The 11,994-nt window shown below is 43.6% G+C and overlaps 1 protein-coding gene across 1 annotated transcript in view; it reads right to left on the bottom strand.

Moving 5' to 3' along the window:
- Window positions 1-2,419: 2,419 nt before the first annotated feature.
- LOC114498658 (glycerophosphodiester phosphodiesterase domain-containing protein 4-like) overlaps window positions 2,420-11,994 on the bottom strand; it is a 69,637-nt gene continuing 60,062 nt past the window's right edge. Inside the window, exons 13-14 of the mRNA XM_036029987.1 lie at window positions 11,778-11,856; window positions 2,420-2,733 (exon numbers count right to left, since the gene is read on the bottom strand). Of these exons, the coding sequence (XP_035885880.1) occupies window positions 2,420-2,733; window positions 11,778-11,856 (393 nt within the window). The remainder of the gene's footprint in view (window positions 2,734-11,777; window positions 11,857-11,994) is intronic.

Genomic DNA, 11,994 nt, shown 5'->3' with positions numbered 1-11,994 from the left:
GCTTATTAACCATTTCTGTATCTTCTTTGGAGAGATGTCTATTCAAATCCTTTGTCCATTTTTAATTGGGTTGTCTTTTTGTTGTTCAGTTGTAATAACTCTTTATATATTTGGGACAGTTATCTTCAATTTTGTGGATTATCATTTGTCCTTTAAGGTATAAAAGTTTCAAATTTTGATGATGCCTATTGGCCAGGAATCTTACTATCTTAGTAGTTTATCAGCAGAAACAATTCCAACTTGTTAATTTTTTCATTTCAAAAGTCCTCTATATCACATGTAGAAAATTGGGCTGGATGCCTATTTATTTATAAATATCTTATAAGAATTACAGTTGAAAATGCACAATGTTGAAAATAAGCACACACCTACATTGAGGGATAAGCTAAGTGGCTATGTATGTGGGAGAAGGTGGCAGGGCAGGATGACACCCAGATCATACAGCCCCTGTACCTAGGAACTTGACAACTACTATGTAAATGAATTAGCCAGAAAATGCAAGGTAAGCAACTTAGCCATCTCTCTTCTATCTAGACCAGAAAAGAGCTCACAATGAAGGTAGACTAGGAAAAAGGGTAAAGTTACCCAACACATCCTGCACTTTCAGGCTTCCACACCTACGTGCATGCTCCCCCCACCCCTCCAGTGCCCTCCAGGGTTAGTGCCCTCCAGGGGTGCCCTGAAGCCCCCTCCCAATGTTCCAAAGGGAATCATGCCCTTTCTCTTCTGTGCCCCCAAAGCTTCAGCTCACCCTGTGTGGAGGATCTCATTTCTTGCTGTTGTGTGGGATTGAACTGCAGATCCTGGGTCAGTCTGCCTTTGCTCCTTATCTGCTGTGTGGCCTTGGCTGCTCTGGGCCTTTGCCTGGGCCTGGGGAAATGCAGAGCCAGACTGGCCTCCCTGCAGGAGCTGCCAGCACTGATGCCACAGGGTCTGGACCTGGTAGCTGTTCAGCTGGCACCTGCCAGAAACATCTCCCTGGCTCATCAAGGAACATCCAAGAACCCCAAGAAAAATGCTACCTTGGTTTATATTCAATGGGTGCCTATAAAACATTACTTGGTCATTAGGAAGAAACAATCAACTTGGGCTGTGATCTGGGCAGGTCTTGGGAGGGGGCTGCAAACAGGGAAGGTGGGACTTGGGGTGGTGGCTGGGATGAGCGCCTAGAGAAGCGACAGTGGAGAACCCCCTTGAAGTGAGCGTGCTTGTGACCTACCTCAGGGTCCCCCTGATGCTCAGCAGGGCCAAGCCCTGCTCGCCCTCACACCTCCACATGTCTGTGCTCACCTGCCACCTAGGTGTCCAGCCACCCCACAAGGGACTAGTCCTGTTCTTCCCAGCTGTCTGTGAGAGGCGAGGGGCTGGTGGTGGACATGGAGGCCCCAAACCAGGCAGCCCCACTCTCTGGGATGACCACGCGGCTGCCCAAGACCGCCTCGTGTCCCCAGTGGTTACACGACTCCTCAGTCAGCCCAGGACAAATCAGAGCCAGGAGGAAGGCACCGCAGTGGTTTGCCCTCCCCCACCATCATATATATAGATGGAGATACTGAGGCCCAGAGATGAAGTGTGAATAGGTGGTGGTCACCTCCTGGAACTCAGGTCACTGCTTCTACCATTGCTCTGCCTGATAGAAGGGGCTCCAGAGCCTTGTTTGGGCTTTAGTTTCCCTTCAAGGCCAAAGGTCATTGGGTGGGCTCGGGATTATGGCACATTCCCAGTGGGGAATTAGCCATCAATAAGCTATAGAGATGCATCCCACAGCAAACTAGGTCATAGAACATGTGCGTGGGGTGAGATCTTTGCCTCTGACTCATGCCCAGGCCACTTATTTTCTGACTCAGGATAGCATAGGTTTCGTACTCCTGCTCTTGTCTTTGTCACCCTAAGTGACCACGAGGGCCCCAAAGAACACAACATTTACCTTCAGCATTCCTGAAAGGCTGCCTTTATTTACATGCTGATCTCCACCCTGGCCGCCCTGTTAGCAGCAGGTACAGTGAGGGGTTAGGATGAGACAGACCCTGCATCACCCAGAGAACAATGAGCTCCAGCTCCAAGGCCATGACATCTGTTTTTCCCTTGCCTGTGCGCTGGAACTGCAGCCTTTATAAAGAGGCTTGACCAGAATCTTATCCCAGAGTCTTAGTGGCTTTTCTGTACTCCTTTCTTGACCGATTCCGACTACCACTAAACTAGCGCAGAAAGGAAGCAGAAGAAGGTGGCAAGATGGGGCTAATTCTTCTTTGCAGACAGCCCAGAGGAGAAGGACATGATGGTTGTGGTAGAAAATATAAGAGATGATTCTTGGGAGGATTCAATAATGGAGGTCCTTTTGGTTTGTGTTTCAGAATGAGGGACCTCTATGGAGGAAATTGTTCGTTCATTCATTCACCTTCAAGGCAAGCAATGCCGTTTAGAGGGTGGCCTTCCTGGTGGCCTCCCATGTGGGGGTTAGGATGGAATCAGAATCCTTAAAGGGTATCAGTTGTCTAGTGTCACCCTTGCAGGCATCAGTGGTGTTTGATGGTTTTCTTGACTGGCTCTGACTTGTTCTCTTTCTCCTCGGGGACTGCTGAAACTCGGCAGGTCGTACGCTCTTGGCTACGGGTGGGTAGAGGGGCTTTACAGTCCAAGGTATTTCTGCAACTCGGGAGGGTGGCTCTACAGAGACATTTTTTAAAGCTCGTTTCTTACTTTTTCTCTTTTCGAGGCTTATATTCTCAGTATCTGTGGGACAGAAAACACAAAAACACAGATGCCTCACATGTTGCTTCTTCAATCTTTGCTGAAGATCCTAGTCATCTTTAAAATGTCAGTCCCTCACCTGCCATCTCAGGTTCTTCCCCCCTATTTCTTGCCCTAACCCAGACTTTGTACAGATCTTATCTCGGTCCACCAGTTCAGCATGGTACCGAGGTTTAACACTTCAGTCTGTTGTGTGAGGTTCTAGCCCCCCGTGGAAGCCGCCAGAAGACAGAAACTGACATCTGCTTAAAGTTCATGCATTTCACAACCACTGCCTCCAAATCAGTTTGAGTAGAAAAATGAATAATCTCCTATTAAGATGTTAACTTTTTAAGTTCAAATCCTTTGTCTTGTCTGTCACTACATACACAGTGCCCAGAAGTGTCTGTCATGCAATAATTTTTATTTAACTGACTGACAGAAAAATTAGATGGTGGAGTTATCTTCTACTAATGGAACTAGAAAATGGACTCTTACCAAAGGCAAATTAAAAACTGGATAACATATGAAACCAAGAAAACATCTTAAATTATAAAACAATTTACAATAAGGGGAGGAACTATGGGGCCAAAAGCTAAAAGAGTGAATTCAAAGAGGTAAGCCCAGAATTCGGTTATTTTTGTGCTGAAGGTAATTGGTTTTCTTTAAGTTACATTTTATTAATCATCCTATTACAGTTGTCCCAGTGTTTCCCTCTTGGCCCTGTTCCACCCAGTACCCCTCACTGCCTCAGGCAATGCCCCCACCATTGTTCATGACCGTGGGTCATGCATACAAGTTCTTTGGCTGCTCCATTTCCTACAGTGTACATCCCCATGGCTATTCTGTAACTGCCTATTTGTAGTTCTTACTCCCCTCACCTCTTCACCCATTTTCATGCAACACCCCTCCCATGTGGTAACCATCAAAACACTCTCAGTATCCATGATTCTATCTCTGTTCTTATTTGCTTAGTTTTTAGATTTAATTGCTTATAGATATGTAATTATTGCCATTTTATTCTTCATACTTTTGATGTTTTTAAAAAATTTTATTACTTTTTTTTATTGTTCAGTTACAGTTGTCCTGCCTTTTTCCCCATTGCTCTCCCCTATCTCATCCCCACCCATTCCCACAGTCAATCCCCCCCACTGCCCATGCCCAGGGGTCTTCTATTCATGTTCCTTTGCTTGTATCTTCCTTTACTTTCCCCCATTACCACCCTCCCCGCTCTCCTCTGGTCACTGTCAGTTTGTTCTTTATTTTATTGATTATGCTATTACAGTTGTCCCATTTTTTTCTCCCCTTTATCTTCCTCTGCCCTGCACACCCCTTCCTCCAGCATTCCCTCTTCCCCTTAGTTCATGTCTATGGGTCGTACATTTAAGTTCTTTGGCTCCTCCATTTCCTATACTATTCTAACCTCCCCCTGTCTATTTTGTACTGACCAATTTTGCTGCTTATTCCCTGTACCTTTTCCCCCAATCTCCCCCTCCTCCTCCCCACTGATAACCCTCCATGTGATCTCCATTTCTGTGATTCTGTTCCTCTTCTAGTTGTTTGCTTAGTTTTTGTTTTTGCTTTTGTTTTTTTAGATTCAGTTGTAAATAGTTGTGAGTTTGTTGTCATTTTACTATTCATAGTTTTCGATTTTCTTCTTTTTCTTAGATAAGTCCCTTTAACACTTCATTTAATAAGGGCTTGGTGATGATGAACTCCTTTATCTTGACCTTATCTGGGAAGCCCTTCAATTCTAACTTGACTTTATCTGCCCTTCAATTCTAAATGATAGCTTTGCTGGATACAGTAATCTTGTATGTAGGTCCTTGCCTTTCATGACTTGGAATACTTCTTTCCAGCCCCTTCATGCCAATAAGGTTTCTTTTGAAAAATCAGTTGATAATCTTATGGGAACTCCTTTGTAGTGAACTGTCTCCTTTTCTCTTGCTGCTTTTAAGATTCTCTCCTTATCTTTCACCTTGGTTAATGTAATTATGATGTATCTTGGTGTGTTCTTCCTTGGGTCCATCTTGTTTGTGACTCTCTGAGCTTCCTGAACTTCCTGGAAGTCTATTTCCTTCATTGTATTGGGGGGGAGGGAGAAGGGAAGTTCTCCTTCATTACTTTTTCAAATAAGTGTTCAATTTCTTGCTCTTCCTTTTCTCCTACCAGCACCCCTATGATGCAGATGTTGGAATGTTTAAAGTTGTCCCAGAGGTTCCTAAGCCTCTCCTTATTTATTCGAATTCTTGTTTCTTCATTCTGTCCTGGATGAATATTTATTTCTTCCTTCTGCTCCAAATTGCTGATTCAATTCTTGGCTTCATCCACTCTAGTGTTGTTTTCCTGTAAATTGTTCTTTATTTCAGGTAGTATATCCTTCATTTCTGATTGGATCTTTTTTATGTTGTTGAGGTCATCATTAATTTCCTTGAGCATCCTTATATCTGTGTTTTGAACTCTGCATCTGATAGACTGCTTATCTCCATTTTGTTTAGTTCTTTTTCTGGAGCTTTTATCTGTTCTTTCATTTAGGTTATGTTTGTTTGTCTCCTCATTTTGGCAGCCTCTCTGTTTGTTTCCATGTATTACACAGAGCTGCTATGACTACCTGCCTTAGTAGTGAGGCCTAATGTAGTAGGTGTCCTGTAGGTTTCAGTGGCACAGCCTCTCCTATCAGCCAAGCTGGGTACTCAAGGTGCACACTTTGTGTGGGATGAGTACACCATCCTCTTGTAGTTGAGACCTGATTGCTGTTGGAAGATCAATGGGAGGGATTTACTCAGGCCAATCATCTGCAAGGACTGGCTGTGACTACTGACCATGAACCCCTGCCCTGCCCTTCATGGAGGATCAGCTATGCAGAGGCAGGGTAGTGGTGCTCTGATGTACTCTATACTTGTCCATTGCATGTGTAGGCTCTGGGGTTTCCTGGGTGGTGCAAGCTAAGATCAGCCCCCACCTGTGTTTTGCCAGGGACCACTCTGCCTGAGCTATAAGGCAATGTGAGATGGCTGCTACTTGTGCTGGGCTTGGAGCTTCCCAAGCAAAGTAAAGGTGTGAATCTAGGCTGGTTGCTGCTAGTGATGGCTTGGGACCACTTAGCAAGAAGTATGGAAGTCAGGGGCTCACTGAGGCTGGCTATCACTTGTTTGATAGGATTTAGGAAGTTATGCAGCATGAGCTAAGACCAGCTATTCATATGGAAAAGCAGCTTGTATGATCCCATAAGTTGAGTGGGATGGCATCTCTGGAGATCTCCAGGGGAGGGAAAACAGTGTTAGCCAGGTTGATGGACTCTCAGATATGACACGTGCCTGTCAGTGCTGTGGCTCTGTATGGGGAGGGTTCAGGAAAGGGTCAATGGCCTCTGCCCACCTTTCTGTCTGGGAGAAAGCTGTACCCCAGGCTTGCCTTGATGCCAGACACTTCAGTTTCTCCCTGAATGCCCCACTGGTTTCTTTCAAGCTGCTGTCCTGGTGCTGGAGCTCGGAGGGAGTGAGTTTGAGTGTCTGTGTGTGGGTTCTTGAAGAGGAACTGCTTGGGACTCCAGAAGTTTCTTCCACTGACTCAGTCCCTACTGGTTTTGCAGCCAGAAGGTATGGGGACTTATCTTCCTGGCACTGGAACCCTGGGCTGGGTGACCTGGTGTGGGGCTGCGACTCCTCACTCTGAGATATCCCTCCTGAATTTTTATCCACCACATGTGGGTGTGTCTGTGCCCCTCCTACCAGTCTGGATGGATGTGGTTTCTTGCCGTAGTTGTCAGACTTCCATTCAATTTGATTACTGATGTTTCTGAGTGATGGTTGTTCTATAGTTTAGTTGTAATTTTGTTGTGTTTTGTGAGGAGGTAAGCCATGTTTACCTATGTCACCAGTAATTTCAATCTTGAAGAAGCAACTGCACACACGAGCTTCATCTTTTGTCAGCTTCACAGGAATAAGGGGATTTTTTTTTTATTGCTCTTAAGTTGACTTTGTAGGTCAATTCCATGACAACCAATATCTATGATAGTTTCTCTCATTTATGAATGTGGTATACCACTCCATTTACTTGCATCTTCTTTCAGTAAACCTTTGCAGTTTTGAGTAAAATGTCATGTATCTTTTTTGCAAGAATTTGCAAATTTTCCCTTAAATTCATTTCTATTTTGTGCTTTCATGCTGCTGTATATAATGTTATTTAAAATTTTTTTAAGTTATTGATTTCTGTATCCTGAGACATTGTTTAACTAATGTATGTTTCAGTAGGATTGTTGTGCTGTTTGATTCCTTAGAATTTTTTAAATGTAAATTATTGTATCTGCAAATTAAAAGTTTCATTTCTTCCTTTATGCCTGTCATTTATCTTATTAAACTGGCTAGGATCTCCAGCACAATGCTGAATAGAAGTTGTGAGAATAGGTATCCTTGTGTTATTTCTGATCTTACAGGGAAAATATTCATTGCTTCACCATTAAAAATGATATTGGCTTTTTAGTAAATATATTTGCAAATGTCTTTGATCTGATTGAGGAAGTTTCATCCCTATTCCTAGTTTGCCCAGAGCTTTTCTCATAAATTAGTGCTAACTTTTGTCAAATGTACTTTTTCTAGTTTATTTTGTGAATATGGTGAATTATACTGAGTAATTTTGAAATGACATATTCATCTTGCATTACTGGGATAAACCCCATTTGCTCATGATATATTACCCTGTTTAAACTGATGGATTCAATTTGCTAATACTTTGTATTTTGAAGCCTAAGTTCTAAATGATGTGTATATTTAGTTCTCCTAATGTTTTTGCCAGGTTTTATATGAGGGTATTGTTGGCCTGAAAAATCAGCTGGGAAGTCTTCTTCCTCTTCCTTTTTTCGGAATTAGCATAAGATTAGTATATCTCTTATACATTTGATTAGTGAGTGAAAGCAATGGACTTTTCTTGTGGTGAGGTTTTTGATATACAAATTGATTGTGATAGTGGGTTATTAAAATTTTCTATTTCCTCTTACAGTTCTGGCAAGTTGTGTATTTCAAGGAATTTGTCTACTTCATTTAATTTGTTAAATTTAATGGCATGAAAATGTTTGTAATTTATCTTTTTATGTCTAGGTTCTAAAGAGACATTACCTGTTTCATTTATCATTCATCATATTGGCAATTTCTCTTCCCTTCCTCCCTCCCTCTCATCTTGCTAATAGTATATCAATTTTATTTTTTTTCAAAGAAACTTTTGATTTTTTTTGTTTTCTCTATTGTTAGTATCTTTTCTATTTGTACCATAGATTCCTGCTGTCTTTAGTATTCCCCTCCTTTTTCTTGGAAAAAATTTCTTAAGGTAGAAATTTAATATTAAACATTTCTCCCTCCTAGAGGGAGTTATAAATTTCCCTCTAAGTCCTGCATTAGCTAGTAACCCACAAATTTTACTGTTGTATATGCATTATCCTTTAGTTTAAAATATTTTCTAATTTCCACTGTGATTTATTCTTGATCAATGGGAATACAGTTAGAAATACATTAATTTCTAGCATTTAGAAGCTCAGCTAGATATTTTAATGTTTATCTCTTATTCAATTTTGTTGTGGGCACAGAGCACAGTCTATAAGATTTCAGTCATTTGAAATTTACTTATTAAGACTATTTTATGGTTTTTCATATGATCTGTTTTTGCAAATGTGCCATGTCATATACATTTGAAAATACTGCATATTCTACAGTTGTCAGGTATATTGTTTTATGTTATTTAGGTCAAGGCGAATGAAAGCGTTTTTCAGACACTTACATCCTTTCTGATTACTATATTTTTCTATGTTCCATCTTTCAGGTACTGAGAGAGAAATGTTAAAATCTCTGACCATAAATGTCTTTCATTCAAGGTTGTTTCATGTGTTTTGAAGCTGTATTATTAAATTGTGACCCAGTTATAACATAACCTTCCTGATATAGTGACCTTTTCATCATTATGAAACTTTAGTTTCCAATAATACTCAATGTTTTCAAGTGTATTTTTTTCAGATATAGTCATACCTCACTACTTGTTGGCTTCAGAACTTCTCAAACCCTGTACTTGTCATATTTTGATGAGAAAAAAATGTTTCAGCACTTGGTGCTTGCTTGCTCGGCACTTGCCCTCTGGCTAGAACTTGTATGAGTCACAGTGCCACCCCACAAGAGAAAATGTTTTATCACTCATCGCTTGAAAAATTCGTTCGGTACTCATCGGTTGTGGCACTTGTCAAGAGTTCCAGGATGAATTAACGAGTACTAAGGTGCCGCTGTACTTCTTAGGCTGAGGTGGTTGTGGCGCAAGATGTTCTCTGTGTTGGCGGCTCTATTCCCTTCAACCTGAATGGAGCTGGACTCAGGTTCTGGCTTCTGTTCAGTCTTCCTGTTCCTTCCCTGATTCCGAACTTAGTCTGCAAATGCACAGTCTTTCGATGCATTTTCTTTTTGCTTAGTTTAGGCAAAACTTGTTTCTGTAACACCAAACTAAAAACTTAAAAATAGGAAAACTTTTAAATTTATTTTCTACTCTCCTTATTTTCTTACCATCATTTCAACATGTGCGGGAGTTGAGATAAGTAAGGTTAACTTTTTCTAAGTTAATTTTCTAATCTTTCATTCAATGTGAATATATCTCCAAATTTTCCTTCAAAACTTCTCTCCCATCCATGATTTCCTCACCATTTCCACACTCTTCTCACTTCATGGCTGGATTACTGTTATGGGCTGAGTTGTGTGCCCCCAAATTCACTATACTTGATGGAGCCTTTAAAGAGCTGATTAAAGTGAGGCAGTTGGGGGGGCCCTGACCCACTCTGACTGGAGGAGGCAGACAGACAGACAGACATACAGACAGACACTGAAGACGCATGCGCACACAGAGGGAGGGCTGCGGGAGGGCCCAGCATGCAGGAGGCTGTCCGCAAGCCAAGGCAGAAGGCTCAGAAGAAACCAAACCTTCTGACACACTCATCTTGCATTTCTAGCCTCAGAAAACGTGAGATAAATAAATTCCTGTTGTTTCACCTGTCCAGTCTGTGACATTTTGTTACAACAGCCCTAGTTTAATCATACAACTGCTGAAAACAATAAGGACCCTGGAATACAGCCTTCAGACCTCTTCCCAGCCAGGACAGCGATCTTAAGACTCATGTAGCTCACAGTCACCTGAGAACTCTCTGCCCCTCCGGAGAGTCGGGCAATCTCGGTTGAACCTTCAGTTTCACAGCAGGAAACACCACTGCCTTCCATTTAACTTACTCCAATTTCTGGACTCATTTTTTCACCATCTCTGCGGATCTGTTCCTGATTCTAAGCATTGATTGGATCGTTCAGTCAGCTGCCCCTGGTGCACAGCATCTCAGGATAGTCACCCCTGTCCACAGAAACTGAATTCCTTCATGACTTTGTGGCTTTACTGAGGCTCCAGGAGCTGTGTGAGGAAACTGAACTGTGAGCTGCAGTCCCCTGCTTCCTGACTGGCTTTCCTGTTACCATTGCACTGGCTCCCTGAACCCATAACGCACTGTGTGGTTGTCTCCTTGTGGAAATTAAAGCCAGCTGCCTTTCCCCTTACTGGCTTATCTCACTTCCTCAGCCCCTGAGTTCTCCTGATGAATAATAAATTATTGTGATTCCACCCCTGTATGCAGAAGTCCAGCACACCGCTCCCTGGTTTGAATCTCATTTGCCATCTCCCAATTGCTTACACACAGAGCCCAGACTCCAGTCCCGCATTTCGGGACCTCTGCAGTGTCCCCCCCACCCTCCAACACTCGTGACCCGCAGCTGAAGCCCCGCTCATAAAGCACACTCAGCCCTGCCGGGCACAGAAGCCTCTCTGGCCTGGACCTGGGTGCTGGGCCCATGGTGCCATCTGCTACCCTCTCGTCTGCTCCCGCACTGTTCTCTGTGGGCCAGCCCTCTGCTCTCTTGGACCACTGTCCATTTTCAACTATCTTCAGCCCCTCTCAGGGCACCTGGCACAAGGTGGTATTCAAGAACTGTGTGATGGATGAATATATGAAAATATTAAAAATAAACACCATGTTCAAACACTTCCAAGGAGTCCCACTGCTTAAAGACTCAAGTCCAAAACGAAACCTGATGTCAAGGGCCCTCCAGCATCTGTGCCCAGCCACACCTCCCAAATTCTCCCTGGTCCCCACCCTCAGTTTCCCAGACTCCCTCGGCCCTTGTCAGACACACAAATAGCAGACCCTGTGTCCTGGGGGCACTGGGCAGCCCTGGGCAGGCCTCGGGTGTTACCTGCGGAGCTGCGGGTGCTTTCAAAGACTTTTCGTTTTTTGCTCTCTCTCCACCTGGAAGGAAGCAGACCATCCTTGAATCTCACAGATCTCTTCCAGAAAAAAAAAACAATAATCTAAGGCAGTAGCCAGAAAAGAAACATTATCCAATCAAGTTCTCACTTAACTCGCACTTTCCCCTGCAAAGGAAAACTACAAATGAAGACGTGATGGGCATGACGTGGCCCACACAGCGCGTCTCCTCTAGCTAAGCTCGGCTCCCTGGATGTCTCCTCTCCCACCGGAACCTGGCAACCCTGTAGCCTTTTCCCGGCGAGGATTCTCCAATGCCATTTTCCTGGACAGAAACACACTGTTGTCTGGGGAGGGGCAGTGGTTTTCCCTGGTCACTGACAACTATGGGGCAGATCCAGGGCTAAGGGCCAGGCTTCCACGTTTGCGGACTTGCTCTTTGCACCGCATCCCGCTGTGTCCTGGACCGTCTCCACCCTCTGGCCCCTCTCAGTGGGATCGCACTGAGCCTGTGGCTACAGGCTGTAACTGAGTGTTAGTGACAGCCCTTCCCCCCAAATACTGTCCCATGCTGAGGAGGTGGAAGGGGTGTGAGGAGTTGCAGGCAGCAGCAGAAGAAATGAAGGGCTCAGATTATTACCTGCCTTCCCGAGAACTTGCCTCGGGGGGATGGATTATAGGAAGAGTGTTTAACTCTTTTCTTAACTTTCCACAAGAACCATTTATACTTTTATTTTGGGAAAAATTCATTTAAAGTTATAAACATATACTTACCAATGAAAACAAAATATGGCAACAATAAAAATAGAAGAAACAACGTCCAGGAGAAGCCACGTGAACATATAGTAACCTGGTGTCTGCAAAACAGAAAATAAATCACTTTCAAGTCAAAGAACTTTACAGACGGAAGGGATGTTTGACCATATGGGCCAAGCCCCGCCCCCCCCGCCCCCCCCCCCCCCCCACGCTCTGCTGCCCGGCCTGGGGCGCAGTGG

This window comes from Phyllostomus discolor, chromosome 6, assembly GCF_004126475.2.
Source record: "Phyllostomus discolor isolate MPI-MPIP mPhyDis1 chromosome 6, mPhyDis1.pri.v3, whole genome shotgun sequence".
Taxonomy (NCBI): Eukaryota; Metazoa; Chordata; class Mammalia; order Chiroptera; family Phyllostomidae; genus Phyllostomus; species Phyllostomus discolor.
The sequence above is the reverse complement of the archived record's forward strand: the minus strand, read 5'-3'. Positions and strand labels throughout refer to the sequence as shown.